The 20,577-nt window shown below is 35.5% G+C and overlaps 1 protein-coding gene and 1 pseudogene across 2 annotated transcripts in view; both read right to left on the bottom strand.

Moving 5' to 3' along the window:
- AHI1 (Abelson helper integration site 1) overlaps positions 1–20,577 on the bottom strand; it is a gene marked incomplete at its 3' end in the record, with an annotated part of 222,969 nt that overhangs the window by 165,175 nt on the left and 37,217 nt on the right. The window contains 7 exon segments of the mRNA XM_080806476.1: positions 345–463; positions 3,646–3,752; positions 5,712–5,941; positions 11,759–11,882; positions 15,242–15,374; positions 17,531–17,683; positions 18,792–18,977. Coding sequence (XP_080662602.1) covers positions 345–463; positions 3,646–3,752; positions 5,712–5,941; positions 11,759–11,882; positions 15,242–15,374; positions 17,531–17,683; positions 18,792–18,977 — 1,052 coding nt within the window.
- Positions 1,224–1,590, bottom strand: LOC308344730 (small ribosomal subunit protein eS12-like; annotated as a pseudogene). Its single transcript has one exon. The product of its transcript is annotated as a small ribosomal subunit protein eS12-like (transcript).

The raw sequence follows: 20,577 nt of genomic DNA, 5'->3' as shown, positions 1-20,577 counted from the left end.
AAGAGAGATAGAAGATATTCTAAGGCAGAGGCTTCCTCTTTTTTTTTTTTTTAAATTGTGACAACAAAAAGCAACTGACTACATTTCAGCTTCAGAACAGTTTACATTTTGAGCCAGAAAATTCTTTGTTGTGGGGGGCTGTCTTATAAACTGTAGGATGCTTAGCAGTATCTCTGGTCTCTATCCACTAAATTCTAACATTCAAAAATGCCTCTAAACAATGTAAGATGTCCACTGAGGGGAAAAACTATCTATATGAGAACCACAGCTGTATTTTATAAGTATGAATTAACTCATTTCTTATTCTATGAGTGCTTAACCTGTCAATACAGAAATATACTTACATTCGGAGATCCATAATTCTCAAAGTACTGTCTTTGGTATGGATTAACAATCGTTTTCCATTGGGATGAACCTCCAAATAACTTATAGGAATCCCCTTAAACTCACTCTCTTTAATTTCCTAAAATGATTAAAAAAGATTATAAAATGTTATCACTCTACAGTTTGTCTAATATGAAGCCTGTTTTAGAGCACAAAATTAATTTAAGTCAGTCATTTTTTACTGCAATTTAAAGGATCCTTTAAAATCATTAGCAAAAGGAATCCCAGTAACTTCAGTTATAGGTTGAAAATAAAGCTGATAGTGTGTGTGTGTGTGTGTGTGTGTGTGTGTGTATGTATATATATATATACACACACATACATAGCTACATTTAATTAGCATTTTTGTGATGTATTCCCAAGTAAGCACTTCCTAAAACACAACTTCTAACTTTGTATTTTTTTGCTTACCATCATATAAGAAAAGCTTCTAATTTTTATGTCTTCAAGAGTTAGTATAGAATTAACTTTCAAGTTCTATTTCAGTCTGAGATTATTTCTTCATGCACTTACTTGTACTTTGTCTTAAAAAACGTATGTGACTGGCATCATATTCCAAGATCATTTCATTTAGATTGTAATTTTAGGTTTGTGGCTTTTTTTTTTTGAGGAACAAGAATCAAAAAAATTTTTTTAAGATTTTATTTATTTATTTGACAGAGATCACAAGTAGGCAGAGAGGCAGGCAGAGAGAGAAGGGAGGAAGCAGGCTCCCTGCTGAGCAGAGAGTCCGATGCAGGGCTGGATCCCTGGACCCAGGGATCATGACCTGAGTGGAAGGCAGAGGCTTTAACCCACTGAGCCACCCAGGCGCCCCAAGAATCAAATTTTTTATTTGTTCATTTCTTGCATTTGAAATATTCATCCTTGTCGATGACATCCTTGGACTGAGACTTTGCCAGAGTCCTTAACGCCCACACAACTGCAACCAATGATTTGATGGGGTTACCCACTGTCAGTTTCCCAGAGGGCCTACACCCAGTCCCCTAGCTTCTTGTTGTCATCAACCTTAATTAGGTTGATTTGGTGTTCAGCCCAAGGGGCCTCCACCAACTTGACATACACCTCATCAGAGTTGGATTCAAGGACACAAAGATGGGCTTGGCCCTTGTCTAAGACTTTGACAGCTTGGCAAACTACACGTGCTAGGCCATCATGGATGAGGGTGTTCTCCAGCACCTCTTGTAAAGCAGTATTAATGGCCATTACAGCTCCAAAGGGAACGCCTTCCTAGGCCACCACGATGGGTCACAGGTGGCGTTGAATCTTAAGTGCACCTGAACCTCTAGGAATTTTTTTTTTTTTTTTTTTTGGTAGTTACTTAAGGTAGCTATAGGAGGTGTCTGACAAATGATGTCAAGAAAGACCTACATACTGAAGGAAAATCTGCCTACATGAGCCTTACATAGGAAAAATTACCAAAGGTCCTTCTTGAGTGGATTACTAGAAAAAAGAAAAAAAAATGCGTAAATGAAAAACTGCTTAGACAGAAGTCCAGAGATGCCAAAGCAAGTCTGCTTAAAGCCCCAGGGAGAATCCTGAATTAGCCTTCTCCTCCTTCGAGGACCTGCTAGTATGTTTTGTCTCCTTCTCTAGAGGGTCTCCTCTTCAGAGATGGTTTGGCACCACCAGAGGTGGGGGACAAACTGCTACAATCCGAGTCTCAGCAGCTAAGCCCCGCTACTGCACGGCCCACAGGAAGGCCTGCTGTTAGCTGCTACAGAAGTCAAATACTGACAGCACAGATGGGGGGTGCAGTGACTGAAATACAACAGTCTGGGGGTGGGGATGCACTGCTAGGGGTCTGAGCAACACTTACACAGATGCAAGTGGGCAAAATAAAAAAAGCACAAAACTGTCTGACAAGTTCAGTGTTAGGCATGAATTCGACAAAAGTGCCACCAGATTTAGCATTTGTAGTATCTGTTAATGATCTCTTCTATATTTTTTCTTTATCATATTCATAATCAAACAAAAAAAGCCCTAGTTTCAATGCTCATGTTCTGTACCACGGAGTATGTGCCACAGCACATGGACATGTCATCTCAAGGGAGAGATGAGTATAATTTAGCATTTCTCACACTGATGGCTAAAGAGAACCAAGTAAGAAATCTACAGTTTGTCCTAGGGCATCAGCTACCAAAAGATATTTCAGCTCATTTTCTAACTTTTTATTTTGGACTATCTCGAGTAACTACCAGGCTGCAGATTTTGAAGGCAAATTTGCCTTTTAATTATAGTGAGGTACAGAAACATGATTTTTTAACACATATAGTAGACTCTGCACTGTACACTCAACTTATTGGAAAAGATGCCTTTGGAACCTTGTCAATCCCTTAGGTATATAAGTAATTAGAAAGTTCTTCTTAAAGTGTGTAAAATTAGGCTATCACATGAATCCCAAGCCATCAATCATTAATTCTATAGACTAGATGAAAATGACTAAAAATAAAGTTTTTAAAATAGATCTGATAGATTCAACAGATTTAACTCAAGTTCATAAAAATTCTTTTTCACTTAGAGTGTCTTTTTTTCAAATGAGGACAACTGTTATAATAGAAGAACAAAACACTGAAGAACAAAAGTATAGCATATAAGACAAACTGTATCAACTTATATAAAACAAACTCAGGTTTAAAAATTTATTTTATACTTTTAATTAAAAATACTGAATATGCACCAATAAAATTGTTTAATACACCAGGTACCTTAAAAAGACTCTATTCCAAAAATGAAAGATCACCTGTTTCTGCCTACTTGGCAAAACTCAAGTGAAAACAATTATTGTGAGTAAATGATAGACCCTAGTCATAATTACATACTTTTGATTACATAATTGTGAAAAATAATACTGTTAACAAAACACTGAACATACTGTTTTTAGAGTGATGTTATGGGGGTAAAAAAAAAAAGAAAATGAATAGCAGAAAATATAAGTTATTACTTATAGATGGTAATATAACATAGGCCTCATTTTAGCATAATTCCAGTAATGGATCAGCGAAGCCATATCACAAATTAGGGTTCAAAGATAAGAAAGTTTGGCCAAAATGCAAATTTTCACTAAGCTGCTATATCATCAATTAGCCATCAGGAAGACTAGACAATTAATCAATGGTAACTGACTTTGTAGGGCCTGAGAAAAAATCTTTTTGAGAAGAGAGAAAGAATGTCCTGATGTCTTATTTCTAAAGTCATGTGGTTCAATTTATTTCTCATTTGTAAAATTAAATCTCATGTATTAAATATGATTTTATATACCTTATTTACAGTCCAGTGGCGCACTGAATGTTGCACATCATTGACTTTGACATAGGTATTCCAAACAACAATCACCCCCGTGCAATCTCCTGAATACATGTGATGACCTATTTAAAAAAAAATTACTCACTTGTGAATGCTACACCAGGTAGAAACAAAATGAAATTGGGAAAACACATCCCAGTATAACAAAGAATCAGAGGGCTATTAAACAGTATTTTAGTAAAAAGAAAAAAAAGCTAAAAAAAAAACCCCTAATACAAATCATAATCAAATCCCAATTATTTTTAAATGAATTCTTCATTCTTCTGAATTACTTTCGAAGACTTATTTCCCTTTTTTACTCACATGAAATTGAATACACAAAGAAATGAGCATCTTATTGCATTTGTATATAGGTCAAATTCTATAGCCCAACAAATCATTTGAATTATCCAGTATGTTATCTATATTGCTCACCTTTATTAACCTATATGATCTGTTCTATACTCCTGAAAAAACACCTATATTCTAATATATACCGTTAGCAAAATGCCTGAGACCAGTAGAAACTCAATAAACAATAGGGAATGAATAAAACAATGACAGGTGCTCCAGTTTAACATATATTCTTAGAGTTAAACCATTTTATAGTTGAATGGGACCTCAGAGACCATCAAACTCAGAGACCTGTCTTACTCACTCAGGATTATCTCCCATACCATCAAGAACAGACGGTTGTTTAGTAACTGTGAACTTGGTTTTTTACAAAGGAGCTATTCAACTGAGGAACTGCTCTAGATACTAGAATGTTCTTTCCAATTAAGAACAAAGAATATCCATCTTTGGTAGCTCTGGTCCCATCTCTATCTACTGGAGCAATACAGACTGACTTCTTTTTGTTTCACGTATGCATATCTTAGTCAAGTATTTGAAGAAATTCATGTCTTTTATAATCTGAACTACTTCTACTATGACAAAGTTTATAGACACCTTTCTATCCTTGGTGACTTTTCCTTAATGTGTTCCAATTTCTTAACATCCCTGTAGTTAGACTAAATATATTGGCAGTACTATCATTTTGATCTGGATGCTATGCTAATTAATTATAGCTATAATCTATATATCCGTACTTAAAACATTACAGCACAAAGCAAGGACTCCAGAAATGTTTGACTCAGCAACCTCAGGTCTAGGAATATATGTTAAGCAAATAATTATAAAACAGTGCAACAAAGTTTTGTATATACATATATGTACATGTGTATCTATATTATTCAGAGAAATCATGTTCATGGTAGGAGAAAGCTGGAAACATCCTAAGTACTGCCAACAATAGACTGTTTCTTAAGATACATTCAGACTATTATATAATACATACCTATTAACTGTGAGCTGAATGTAGAGGTGCTCAGTGCACAATGTACTCAGTACAGAGTGTAATTACAGGTTTCCCCTGCTATCTATCTAATATTCTTTTGGTATTTCCCTCTTCTTCCTCATTTTAACCTTTTAACTCAAAAGCCACTTAAAAGAAACCTACTGAAAAAAGAAAGAAATAAGCCTACTGAGGGGATAATTACCAATCCAACAAAATATATTTATGAAATTTGGTATATGACTGATTGTTACAGCAAAGATTAGTTGAATCTAAATATTTAAGAATTTAATGACAAATGATTTTTTAAAAAGATTTTATTATTAGAGAAAGAGCACATGCAGGGGGAGGCGCAGAGGGAGAAGCACAAGCAGACTCCATGCTGAGCGCAGAGCCCAACATGGGGCTCAAGGTCATGACCCTGAGATCATGACCTGAGCTGAAACCAAGAGCTGGACACTTAACGGACTGAGCCACTCAGGCGCCCCCAGAATTTAATGACTTTAAAATTACAAACAAAACTCCCTGACTGCCAAATCTGTGCCCAGGTCTATCACATGATCTGCAAAATACACATAAATCTAAAAATGTATAATCATCAAAACACAAAATCCCCCTCAAGCTTAAAAATATTATCTTAATGAACAAAAATTATTTTTAAAAAATTCTTCATGCAACTAGCCTTCATTTGGAATATATTTTGACATACCTTCAATATCAAAACAGAGAGAGTTGATGAAACTTCTGTGCATGTCAAACTCTCGAATCAATATGGCAGGATCCCCTCTCATATCAACCTTCCATATCCGTATCACAGAATCATAGCACCCTGTAACTACCACTTCCTTTACAGCAGGATGGAATTTAGCCGTGTAAACAAAAGAAGGATGAGGTAAAACTCTGAAAGTATTGGTATTATTTATTTCATTTTTCCATATCCTGGAAAAGGATAAAAAGTTATATGTTGCTTCTGAAAGGCAGAAGTTTCTAAAACTTTTTCCAAAAACCAACACGGCCAATGGAACTTAAGTAAGCAATGACAATAACCAAAGGCAAACTACATTTTATAACAATCAAAAATAATGTGATCAAATATTTTATGGCTGGGGTTCTTTACATTTTGACAAAGCTATTTCTTAGTTATTATCAAGCATAATGGTTATATTGTCTACTAATTTTAATCTATACTGTAAAATGAAAAATTGTATTTGGATTTTTTTAAACAATTATTTTTGACATTTATTAAACACACAAGGAATAGTTGGTAAAATACGGCATTTAGTACATTACACACAAAAAATAAAATATAGGGAGAGCTTGAATTATTCTCCATTTAAGTTGTATATATTGCTTTTGCAAAGTGCTCCCTAGTAGAGGTTTAAAAAATAAGCTAGTCCATTAACTCTGTATTTATAATTTCCAAGCCTAGGAAGTGACTGTGGTCTCAAAGTCTTAAAAACCATATTGAAATTACTGTTTGATACCTGAGTAAAGTAAGATTAAATATGATATTTTGATAGAAAACAGGCTACCTTACATTAAACGATCAATTCATATTTAACACTTTTAGTATGTCATCCTCTAAATTATGGATAATTTTTAAAAAGTAATATTACTGTCACTGCTACAGTCCTGACAAAAGATTAAACCCTAAGGGTTAAAACTTATGTTAAATACTCTGCAGTTCTAGTCAGTGTGTAAAAATAGGCAAAAATCTAGGGACAAAAAGGTACTAAATGAGTGTGGAACACTGGATTTTTAAACAGTTTGATTAAATTGTTAGAATTAGAAAAATAGATTAATTTTTAATAGGGGGATTTATAGTTCCTTCTTTTAATCATGACCTAAGAACTAAAGCAAATTAAGTCCTTTTCAAAATTATCGATGAAAGAAAAAAATACAGCTGCCATTCAAGAATAACATTCTGAGTCTTCTCAGCAGCTGCTTCAAATAAGGATATGATCTACAATTACTAAGAATCCAAACTAATAATGAAGGAAGTGAAAGAACATGTTTTCAAGTGAAAATAAAACACGTGTATCACTGCATAAACATTTTTACCATAGTAATACTTTCAGTGAATATATGCTACATGAAATACAATACTTACTAAAAGAACAAAATAACTAATTTGTGATTAAGACTGTTAAAAGATTGTTTAAAAGATAAAAACTTCAGCTGTTTGCTTAAAAATCTTAGCAGTATTATGTGAAATCCTATGAAATAGGCAGAAATGAAATAATCACATCTTAAAAGCAGATCAATTAAAATAGACACAGTAATTTACAATAAAAATGAAGTCTTTTATGTAAAGACCTAACTGGAATCAATGATGGCTTTAGTCAAGCAAACAAAGGTTGAGTCTAAGAACAACAGAAATGTGTTAATGAGTTTGGAGAAAAAACAGCTGATCACAGAGAACAAGGGAATACACAAATCTGTGAAGACTAGATGAGCACACAAAAAAATTATTACAATTGGGAAAGAAGAAAACATACAGTTACAACAGTATGTATGATGAGGGGCAACATGGGGACATATATGCCTAAATGGTAGCCATTATATGTGGGAAAAGTCTGATTATATGAAGAGCTGTTGGATAGAAAAAATACAGATTTGTACTAAAGATAACTAAAGAAGATTTTGGTTAACCCTACATGGCAAAGAGCTAACCAGTGGGAAACAATAACTCAGGAGTCACTAACACTAACCAGGAAGACAACGAGAAGACACAGCCAGAAGTCCATACCTCTGCCTCTCAGAACATTAGCAACTCTAATTCACTTCCTTTGACTTTAGCTTATTCATTTTAAGTAGTCCTTACCTCTTTCAAAAACCTCACTCTTTTTGGTTCTAGCCACAATGTTTCTCTTCACTCAGTTAATCCTATACAATAAGTATTTTTATGATGTGAAACACCCTCCATCAGTATCAAAGCTACATAAAGAACAAAGCATACTTTATACTATATTGTGTATATATAAAAATATTATATGCTGGTAAAAAACAAGAAAACTACAAGAAATGGTTAAATCTGAGCTGGGTTTTAAACAATGACTATGAGCCATCACAAAAGGCACTTAAATGGTTGCTGAGTGACTGAGTTGGGCAGGAAGGCTAGGAAAAGGGCATTTAAGCACTGGAAGAAGAGACATGGAGAAGAAGATACTAAGAGCATTTTAAAAGATTGTGTGGGTGACGCCAAGGGTACATGGCAAGTGCACAGGAGAAGGATGTAGGGTCAATGAGAAACATGCCTGTTATGTCATGCTAAGGAGCTGGAACATTTTCAAAAGGGTGGTGGGAATCGAAGACTTCTGAAGATCAGGGCATTATGAAGCATGGTTGTGAAAAGACAGAGGAATGAGAGACTGAACAGTGGGAAAGTTTAGCACCAATAGTTTAAGATAGAGATAGCAAGGGCCTGAATGAAGGTAACAGGAGTGAGGATAGAAAGGGTGTGACAGAATGGTGAAGGTTTTAGGAGGGCAAACTGACAGATCTGTGGTACTGCTTAGATATGGGAAGGAAGGGTAGGAAGAAAAAAAGAAACGAGTGCTATTCTGGACTCCTGGCTTGGGAGTCAGGGTGGATGCCATTAAAAAATCCACAAGAAGACAAAATGAGGAAAGCAGTCTGGTGATATCATCAAGTCTGGTTTTAGATCCAAGGTGCCACTGGCAGTCCAGACAGAGTAACAGAAAGTGAAACTCAGAAAAAAAGTGGGCGCTAGAAGTCAGCCCACAGAAGTGAGACTGAAAACTGGGGAAAATGAGAGAGACCAGGATAAGCACAGCAAACCAAGGAAGATGCTCAAGTAGGAGGATTCTGGGAATAAACATCTACAGAGAACAGGCAGAGCTTCGAAGAGGAACAAGTGACAGGGAACAAGAACTGGCCAGTCATGAAAAGCAAACAGAAGAGGCTGTTAAAGAAACCATGTAATTGAAACTATTTTAAAACTAGTCAATAATTAATGACTTCAGTGAAAGCAGATAGGGTAAGGACCCAAATTGGCCACTGGATCTGAAAATCAGCAAGAGACTGCTGACCTCTTAAAGAAGGTTGATCCAGCGGGGGGCAGTGAAAGCTAGATTCACTGAGTTGAGCTATAGACGTGTGTAGAACGTTCTTGATGTTGTAGAAAGAAAAATAATGTGGTAGTCTGAAAAGGAGGAAGAACTGAAAGATTTCTTAAGATAAGGAAATTTGAGCATATTTTTAAGACGAGAGGACAAAATCAATAGAGAGGAAGATACTGAAGAGATAAGAGAGGTAGGAAACAGAATTGTAGATTGAAGGGCTGAGATTAAAAGCACGTGTCAAAAACCGTAAGAGACTGTTAATCTCACAAAACAAACTGAGGGTTGTTGGGGGGAGGGGGTATGGAGAGGGTGGTTGGGTTATGGACACTGGGGAGGGTATGTGCTATGGTGAGTTCTGTGTAAACCTGGCGATTCACAGAACTGTACCCCTAGGCTTAATAATACATTATATGTTAATAAAAAATTTAAAAAAAATTTTTAAAAAAGCACATGTCAAAGAGTGGCCTGAAAGGTGTCCTTACCCATACATCTTTGTTAAGAGCAGTGGACAGAGATAAAGATGGGTACATTTATAGATATTGGGTGGGAAACCAGAGGGAGATACAGGAAGTTCATGTCTGGCATAATTCACTGTAAGCTGAAGGCAGTCAGCTAATGAAAGTGGGAAGATGTGACTCAGGGTCGAGAACTTGAAGTGCCGCAAGGCTTGGATGTGCTGCCAGAGGAATAAGAAAAGATAGCTGAATAAAGATAAGGAAAAAGCTTGCTTGGCTGAGATGACAGCTCAGGTGATTTTAAGACTTACAAATCCACAATCAGGCCTTTCCAAGGTTTTGAATTTTTCTCTAGTACAATCTGGCATGGGACAGAATGGCTGTGTTGAGACAACAAGCAGACCAGGGGTTCCAAAGGATCCTATTAAGAGGGACCAACAGCAGGTGCCTAGCTACACATGGAAGGAAATCAAGTCTCACCAATTACCACCTTTTAAACATTTAAACAGAAATGTTTAAGCATTTAACATTTAAATGTTTAAGCATTTAAACAGAAACTCAACAGTCCTGATAACATCTTAATTAATTAGATATTTTATATTAAAAAGGAAGCTGGTAAGAGTAATAGAAGAGACTCAGACACTGGAAGTGTCTGTTAAAAAGTGTGTTAAAATACAGAAAGCAGAATTAAATAAGAGTAAAGTCAGAAGGCATCCCAAACTGCTCTAAATGTCAGCTTCCTGATGTACAGAGATAATAAAGATTTATGTGTATCCACCTACGTTTGTTGGAGTCAAATTAAATAACATATATAATACATATATAATATAAAGCATCTTGAAAAACTGCCTAATAATACATTTAGAATGCACACAAGGTAGAACAAGCAGCTAGAACAGTGTCAATGAAATTTTACAAAGTAGATTTAAAAAATTTTATGATACGTATTAAGTTGGGAGGGATTAAATTATTTTATAACTGACATTCTGAAAAATGCAAATACTGAAAATCTATAAAACTCTTAAAACATAAGGCACATATTCACTTACATGTAGGTATCCCCTGCTTTTCAAAGTCTGCCTTACACCACTTCACTTTTACCTAAGACCTACGTCAGTACCTGTTTTCGCTAACCAGAAGAAATGTGAAGAGGATTTTTACTTTAATGAAAAAAGGAGAAAAGCCAAAATCGGGTTCAGCACTTGTTCTGCCGTGAGCCCTTCCACAGGGAGAGCGCAGCCCCAGCAGCGAGGGGGCACTGCGACACTCGTCCCCGGAAACTACACTCAGCATCTCAACGTCAAGCTGCCACAGTTCTGAACTGTATCTGTGAGCACCTGTGCTTTATTTCAATTTATTTTGTGCCCCCCTTAAAGAAAGAGGTGTCCCAAGGTATCAGAAAACTCCAAGAGAAGTTATATTTGGGTCTGAGAATGCTCAAAAATTTTTCCATGTAAATTAACAGTTATAACTTCTTCCCCTTATGCCATACCTTTGTCTTAGACAAGGTTTCCATTCCTTGCTGTCTATCATGCACTGTGCATCACTGTGGCCTGCCCCTGCCCACAGCTAACAGGGAAAACAGAAGCCCTACCATTAAGAGCTTATATTCCAGGAAAATATCAACTGTTTACCTTATGTCAAACAGTGCAGAGTATTAATCAAATAGTGTACATAATGATCATTTAAGGACACTGGGAACTAGAAGCATTATGTATTACATAAAAAAGATATATTTAATAAAAACATCTTTAGGAAAAAGCTTTCCCACTACTACTGATCTAATCAGTCTGTATGATGCATCTCTATGACAGTCTCTTGATAAGCAAAATATTACTTACGCCTAAGAATAGCTATATCCCTTTATATTTTCTTTACTTTCCTTGATGGCCAACATACACAGTAAGTACTTCTCAAGTATACTAACCTGGCAGTGCCATCAGATGATGCATTATGTATTACATAAAAAACTAGAAGCATTATGTATTACATAAAAAAGATATATTTAATATATTAATATATTTAATAAAAACATCTTTAGGAAAAAGCTTTCCCACTACTACTACTGATCTAATCAGTCTGTATGATGCATCTCTATGACAGTCCCTTGATAAGCAAAATATTACTTAAGCCTAAGAATAGCTATATCCCTTTATATTTTCTTTACTTTCCTTGATGGCCAACATACACAGTAAGTACTTCTCAAGTATACTAACCTGGCAGTGCCATCAGATGATGCAGTAAGGATATAGCGATCATCATGGGACCAGCAAAGATCATAAATGATATTGAGGTGGCCACACAATTCTCTCATGAAACGCCCAGAAGGAATTTCATATACTATAGAAAATATTCAAAAATTAGTAGGTTTCCAGCCAGAGAGTCCTTAATCCAGTAACATACAAACATATAGCTTATAATAATTTGCACACAGTCTCTAAGAATACCATCACCAAAGATATTTTCAGTATAAAAAAATCTCAAAGTCTACTTAAAAGTAGTTTTTCATTTCCTTCAGACACAAGAATTTATGCATATAAAGTTTTATAGCATGCTACAATTACTCTCATCTCCTCAAAGCAATTTTCCTAGTAGTTTTTCACAATCAATTTATTAATCAAATAATAGATAACAGTTAAATTGCAATTCATTTCAAAGATTCTTAATTTGGGTTTTCATGAATAAGATATTACTTTACCTGAAAATCAATTAAATTCCAGCCAAAATTTTAATTATTTAAAGAAGAAATTTAAACTGTGCTACTATTAGAAAAGAATTCTTTTTTAAAAAAAGATTTTATTTATTTATGTGTTTGTTTGTTTGTTTGAGAAAGTGAGAGTGAGCGCCAGCCAAGGGAAGGGGCAAAGGGAGAGGGAGGAGTCTCCCAATCCTGTCAGAACCCTGGAATCATGACCTGAACTGAAGGAAGATGCTTAGTCAGGTGAGTCACCCAGGCAGCCCTTGTTTGAAAAAAAATTCCAATACTAAAATGATATAATAAGAGAATTAACAGAGACCTAATCTGATAAACAAGACATTACAGTATTGCTCTAAGTTAGGTTCACAATGAAAGCTTTGAAAAAGTGACTTGAGAACAACAAAATTTGCAAGTCTCTACTTCCACCTAGTGGTAAAACCAAATGCCCTTTAAAATACAAAGCAGTACAGAAGTACTTCTGGAATAGCAAAGAAGGACCTCAGAATATCTGCTCCCTGATAAAAGCAACGAAAACACCGCAAAAATTATCCAAATTAACTTTTTCTGAACTCTAGAAGTTAAACAAAGGCTTGCAACAACCTGAGGAGCATTTATTCAAGAAAAACAGCTTAATCTTGGTAAGAACATGAGCTTTGTGGCATTTTAACTTGCCATGGTCCCATTCCCCTCTCCCAAGCTGCAGAGCAGCTAGAGAAACCAATAGCCTCACAACTTAAAGCCAGCAGCCTAGTAGCCATGGGATGGGCCAGAAAATATAAGAAGCTCCCCACGAAGCCCTACTTCCAATACTTACCACTGAAAAGCTCCATTCCCAGGGTTTGGCTTTCCTTGGCTTGGCTCAGAGTCTGCTCTGTGTGAAAAGCCCTAACCCCAGGGTGCATGCTGAAATAATCAGTGGCACAGTTGGCTGAGGCAGTGATGCCAACTGAAGCTAAGGAGAGTGGCCAAGGAGAGGCTGAGCAAAAAAATGAGAAAGGAAAAAACTGGGAATGAGATGTCCAGAGAGGACTTTAAAAAGATCCAACAAATTCCTGGGAACCCAGCAGGACATATGTATGTGAACAAAAAGACCAGAGGCCCTCTCTCCCTCTGACTGACCTGAAAGTGAAGTAAGGCAGAGCTGCAACTGCCTGCGGTGAAGTGTTAAGAACGCACACACACACACACACCCCCACACACCTGCTTGGTAAAGGCTGGGCGATCTACTCACTCAAACCATTTAAAAATCTCTACCATAGCTGACCACCAAGCTAAGTGAGCAGAGACTTCAGAAACAACAAATCCTGGGCGGGTAGGTGCAGGGGAAGGAGAGGAATCTGATTTCCAGACCTGCCACACATGTAATATGGAGACAAGAAAAAACCAAAACAGTCCAGTAGAGCCACCCACAGGAAACAAGGCAGTCCACAGAAACTGACCATGAAGAAGCCAAGACATAGTTCTGGACAAAAACTTTATTTAAATTCACTCTTATAAATATGTTCAAAGATAAAAAGAAAACCATGTCTAAAGAATTAAGGTGTGAGAATAATTTCTTGCTAAAATAACAGTATCAATAAAGAGACAGAAATTATTAAAAAAGACAAAAATTCTAGAGTTGAAAAGTACAATAATGGAAATAAACAATTCACTAAAGAGGTTCACTAACAGATCTGAGCTGGCAGAAGAAACAACTTGAAGACAGGTCATTTGAGATTATGCAGTCTGAGGAACAGAAGGAAAAACAATGAAGAAAAATGTATAAAGCTTCAGGGACTTGTGGGACACCACCAGGTGTAAGAACAATGAGATGATGAGAGTCTCAGAAGAGAAAAAATAGAAAGGAGAAGAACAATTTGAAGAAAGAAAGACTGAAAACTTCATTTTGTGAAAAACAGTAATCTACATATCCAACAAGCTAAACAAATTCCAAGTAGACACATCATAGCCAAATAATCAGAAACCAAAGACAAAAATTCTTCTGTGCTTTGGAAACTTAAGCAATAATAATAAATGTCTAAATTTATATAGCATTCTGAATAAGATTTCTTTAAGAATAAAGTAACACATATTTATCACTGAAATGCTAAAATATAAATCAGAATGAAAATAATTCTTTCACTACCCAAAAAAGAAATCACTATTAATTCTCTGGAGTAGATGTCCTAAGAATCTTTTTTCCTCCATGCATTGGTTTTGGTGAATTTTTAAAATAGCACAGTCATAATCAAGCTACAAAAGTAATTTTGTTTTTTAAAGCTAACATTATTTCATGAAGAGGAGTATTTATTTAATAAGTGCTAGCCAAGCCAATTATGAGTCCTTGCTGAAAAGAATAAATCATCTGAAATAAACTCTGTGAGGCTGAGGGAAATTTAATACCACCTAGTACTTAGGGCAAACGCCCACAAGGGGCAGGCAACTTCCTGCTGAGGAAGCTGGTTTTCATTATTACACAAGAAATTAGGGAAAGTATTTAATGTCTCTCACTTTAGAAGAGTAGAGAATGCTCACTTAAAGCTACAGAAATTTTCCTTTTTAACACGGTTTTCTGTATTTTTTAAAGGCAATTTGAAAGTGGGTTTTTGGTCTCTCTGCTGCCTTCCCTACTACTGAGAAATCGTCCTCTAGGTACTCCTGTCCTGAGCTGTTACTTTCTACTGCATATGAAATTTGACGGCTTTCATAATTTAAATTATCACTTCTATCAACTGACCACATGGGCTAGAATTCTTCATGGGATTTATTAATCCCTTCATGTTTCTAAATTTCCATATTTAAGAAAATGCTTATAAAAATCCTCTTGCATGTTTCACAAATAAACTTGCCACCCTTCATTTGATTATTCTCATTCTACTTCTGAACATATATTTTATAGAAAGCTGTGAAATAATTATTAAAAAACTGGGGGTTACTCAAATTAAGATTTCAATGAATTTTAAAAAACAAACGTCTTCCAGATAGACTTCAATACCATTAAATAGATAGAATTATTACTCACAGATAATTGGATATCCATCTCGGCTGGCACAGGCCGCTGCTAATATTCTTCCATTATGAGAGAAAGCAAGACAAAAACATCCTCGTTCTCCTGTATTTAGTGAGAAGAGGTGCTTATTTGGGATACGGCAAGCCTAAAAACATACATTCAAAAAAAAATAAATTAAGAAGCATTAAAATTTGAAGGCTAGTTGTTAAATTACTGCAGTGGTAGAGCTTTATTTTTAAGCCCCTTGACTAATGCAGAGAAAGAGGAAAGTAAACAGAATGGATGGAAAACTATAGTAAATTATTTTATTTCCTAACGAGGAGATCAGGTCTCCATAAAATAAAGTCACTTTACACTCCACTTCTAAATAGTACTTAATTCACCAAAAATTCGTAATTGGGGCGCCTATGTGCCTCAGTCAGTAAGCCTAAGCCTTTGGCTCAGGTCATGATATCGAGCCCCGCATCGAGCTCCCTGCCTGCCTCTCCCTCTCCCGCTTCCCCTGCTTGTGTTCCCTCTTTAGCTCTCTCTCTCTCTGTGTCAAATAAATAAATAAAATTATTTTAAAAAAATAAAGAAAATTCATTATGTAGTACTCTAAAGCTGTCACTATTGCGTGCGCATTGGCACACACACACACAATGATATGTCTATATATTGCCACACACACAAAACGTCTTATCACAAAACGTCATAACATCCTTATTCCATGACAGAGATTTTCGTGATTTTTGCTGAGCCATAAACTTCTTCTGAGACCATAACTGCCCTAAAGGCCTAGCTTAAGCGTGGGCTGTATGAATGCTCATTTTCTCTCTCTTTTTATCTCTTAAAATAACCATCATTTGTGCCTACCTTCTGAAAGGTATTTTCAGAGTAATCACCTCCTGTTGGTTTCTCATTCACTAATTTTATTAAAATTTCATAATTTTTATGTTTTCATTTCCTATTATCAAATGAAACCAAAACTTTCCATGTATAATATCTACTGTAGAAAATACTACTTTTATTTATCCTAATTACACCTCTTCCAAACTTCAGTGATCCTTAGTTTCTGGGTTTATTATTTTGAAAGTTCAATTAAACACATATTGGTTCTTTACTAGATGCAATGAATGTGGTACACTTCCTTGCAAATGTCTTTTCATATTTTAGTCACAGCATCCTGAATGTTTGGATAAATTAAGATTTTGGATAAACTGCATTTGGCAATGGCTCAGATGTACAAAATGAACCACTCTACTCTTTGTGGAACTAAGTAATAGATTTGCAAAACTGTATCAGCAATGCTTTTTGCTACTGCAAAATATGATAACCATTAATAAAAGCTTAAATAATCCTCAACCTATGGTAGAAAAATATACATATATAATTCCATCAAAATGTGAAGAAGCTGGGGACTGTAAAAAAATCTCATGAATCTATCAGAATGATCCATTTTTTAAAATAAAATCCATTTTACTAAGAAAACTCATTAAAAGATTTACCTCTTAAAACATCAAAAAAAATCTTTTTTTAATTGCTGTTATGGATTGAATTGTGTCCCCCAAAATTTGTATGCTGAAGCTCTAATTCCAGTACCTCAGAATGTAGCAGTATTTGGAGATAAAAATTTTTAAAGAGCATTTTTTTTAGGGTGGAGTCCTAATCTAATAAGACTTGCTGTCCCTGGGACACCTGGGTGGCTCAGTCAGTTAAGAGACTGCTTTTCAGGCTCCTTACTCAGCAGGGAGTCTACTTCTCTCTCTGCTTGCCACTCCCCCTGCTTGTGTATGCACTCAAGCTCTCTCTCTGACAAATAAATAAATAAATCTTAAAAAAAAAAGAAAAAAAAAAAAAAGACTTGCTGTCATTGTTAAGAGGAAGAGACACCAGGGATCTAAATGCAGAGAGAAAAGACCATGAAGAGGAGCAAGATGGCAGTCATCTGCCAACCAAGGAGAAAGGCCTCTGAGTAAACCAACTCTGACAACCTTTAACCTTGGGACTTCAGCCTCCAGAATTATGAAGGAGTAAGCTTGTTATTTAAGCTACCCCATCTGTGATTATTTCCTTCTGGCAGCTCCAGCTAACAGATAAAACTAACCTAAGTCCTTAAACAAAGAACCTATGATAGTGCTTTTATGCACACGATATATACCCTATTATTATCAAGTAAATTAATGGAAAGACAAGACTGTGGTTAAAAGCAAGGATAATCTGAGAGTTTCCAGTAGTAAGCTAATTACCCTCAGAGCTACTGGAGCTTTTAAAATAAATATAGGCAGCTCTAAATGAATTGAGAATAATCAAGTATTTCACCTGCCCAGGCAGTCGTTTCCACTTCACTACTTCTTTGGAATCTTCTAGTCCAGGTTCTGCATCTACTGAACTGGCCTCATGGTGTCCTTCACAATACACTGGTTTACCTTTCTCCTCCTGGACAGCCACCACAGAACGGTAAGATGGCTTTATCTGAATGTGAATAGAAGATGAGAAAATATAAATATCAAATTAACCCTTTTGTCTTTTCTAGGATCTAGGGTCTTTTAAATATTGAAACAAACAAAGTGGAAATGTTTTCAAAATGTAACCCAGAAAAACATTCTACTTTTATGCACACTATTCTGAATAAGATGAAAAGTGCTTGGTTCTATACCCAAAAAGCCCTGAAAGTTGGGAGGAAAAAAACAGAACTCCAATAGTTACATGAAATGGTTTTAATAACTCTAGCCCTTTGTTTCTGCCTCTTCACCAATACCTACCAGATGTTATGTCACAGCTCTGATATACTACGGTATTCCTCACTTTAATATCACAAAACTGATATCAAAAAGACCTTAAGTTTTTAAATCTTCCTTTCCTTAAAAAGAGATTTAACTCCATTCAAATTAATGTAACCAACCCTGTGGTCACACTTATATAATATCACTTACAGAACATACAACTGTCCTGAAATGTCTTATTGCAAATAAGACAAAAACAAAAGTTCTGTTTTAGAACCAATTCTTTGCTAGAATCATTCATTGTTTTAATCTGTGGAAAACAGTAGTAGAAACATTATTTACCGATTATTTGAATAATATTATGGAAAGTGCGCCTGTAAATCATGGTACTGCAAATGCCTGGGCCAAATGTAGCTTGTTGTCTTTGCCAATAAAGTTTTATTGGAACACATCCATACCCACCTATGTAGCTACTTTCTCACTATAAAGGTAAAGCTGAGTAGTTGTAACAAAATTTAGGCCTACAAGGCCTAAAATATTAACTACTCTTGGGCTTTACAGAAAATATTTGTCAACACCTACTTTACATCATTCTTTTACCTTTAATTTTTAAAAAACCAGTATTACTTTTTAAAATTCTCCTCACACTGAAACTTACATTTAGGACTTAATATTCATTTAAGTATCTTTTATATATCAGCTAGCATTGTCTTAATACAAAATTATTTAAAGTACCTTTATATTCTAGAAATTTAATAAAATAATTTTAGAGGTCTTATCTTTTTAGAAATGAAAAACGTCACCATTTAATTTCAACAACAGAGAACATATCTTTCTATGTGCTATTATTAACTTACACATTCTGGAACTTTCAATCCTCTTACAGTTACGTATAATGTTGATGGATAATGATTCCTTGGATATTTTGACCACCATTCAAAAACCTCAACAATGTTTAATTGGGATCGAGGCTTAGTAGGTGGGTAATACAGCTGCAAACGAAGTTTTGAATTGATGTTTATATTTCCATTGGCTCCGAGAAGCTTAAAATAAGAATTCCAATAAAATGTTATTTTCACTAAAAATAAATATGTCCAGTAAGCAACAGTACACAGTAAAAACTCATTTGCTGAAATTCCTTAGATATATAAAGCAAAGAACACTGACACAGTTGGTTAAACACAATTCCAGATCATTTAGAAAAAAGGTAACCCAAATTACTTTTTAAATATTTTCCTGATAGGTGCCTGGCATGTACAAGTTCAGGCTGTTGGTAAAGCATTTACATTACTGTGTCAGATGTTACTTGGCACAAAGGAGGTAATCAAGATACCTCTGTTTGAAATAACAGTGATAAAATGCATAGTATTTAAACACAAAAAGACATTTTCTATTTATTCAGTATCAGTATTTTTAATGAACAGTTTTAAAAATTTTTTTTGAGAGAGCGCATGTACAGGAGAGGGGAGGGAAGACAGAGTGCACCTGCACATGCACAAGTCTGGCGGGGAGGCAAAGAGAGAAAATCTTAAGCAGACTCCACACCCAATGCAAAGCCCGACCTAGGGCTCAATCTCACCGTGAGATCATGACCTGAGCCGAAATCAGGAGTCTGATGTTTAACCAACTGAGCCATCCAGGCACCCCTTTAATGGTAACATTTTAATGTTTAATGGTAACATTTCAATTTTTAAAACATCAAAATCATTTTCAAAAAGTAATTAACATAAACTCATTCCAGGCATTAATCACATTTAAAAATATTTTAGTCTAGCTTCTTAAAAAAGGCTATTCAATAAAAAACCTAAAACAACTTATATTTAAACTAAATAAATAGAGATGTTTATGAGAAAAATAAAAATCTCATCAACTCAAAATAGGTCCTCTTCCACTAGGCTATGAATCTAAGTAGAAAATGTCATGTTAATCTTTGTGTCCTCTACAAGTTAGGAGACAGCTGAGGCAGAACATGAAGGTGGCAGCCTAGGAGAACAAGGACTGAGAGCAGAGAATATATTCAATAGCTGTTACTGACTGACGCAACTTGGAAAGGGAAAAAAAGGGAAGATTTAGGAAAGACTCTAAGGCAGTGCTGTCCAAGAAAATCTTCTGTGATGATGCGAACATTTTATACTTGTGGTACCCCCAACACAAGACACACTGGTCACATATGGTTTATCGAGCACTTGAAGTTTGACTACTGCAACTGTGGAACTCAAATTTTAATTACATTTAATTTTAATTACTTAATTTGAATTCATTAGCCACATGTGATTTGTGGCTACCAAAATGAACAGTGCAACTCTAGGGCTCTAAATGGGGAGACTGGGCTGATGGCAGTGCTACCCACTGAAGTAGCAGAGGATTTAGGTAGGATGCTCAGATTGGGGAAGTCTGATATTTATAGGTTGTCCAAGTTGAAATATCTGAAATCTGAGGTGGAGGCAAGAAAAGAGTCTAAGAAAAGTAGAATAAAGCTGAAACCATGAGTAGGATTGATATTAGAGAGGGAAGTGGAAGACCATGAAGGAAATTGAAGAAACAGTAATAGGGAAATGCAGGAAAAGATGGTGTCAAGAAAACCAAGGTAACAGAGGTTCAAAAGAGTGATGTATTAAACACACACAGGTGTGATAAAAGTAT

The sequence above is a fragment of the Martes martes genome (assembly GCF_963455335.1).
Source record: "Martes martes genome assembly, chromosome: 6".
Lineage (NCBI taxonomy): Eukaryota > Metazoa > Chordata > Mammalia > Carnivora > Mustelidae > Martes > Martes martes.
The sequence above is the reverse complement of the archived record's forward strand: the minus strand, read 5'-3'. Positions and strand labels throughout refer to the sequence as shown.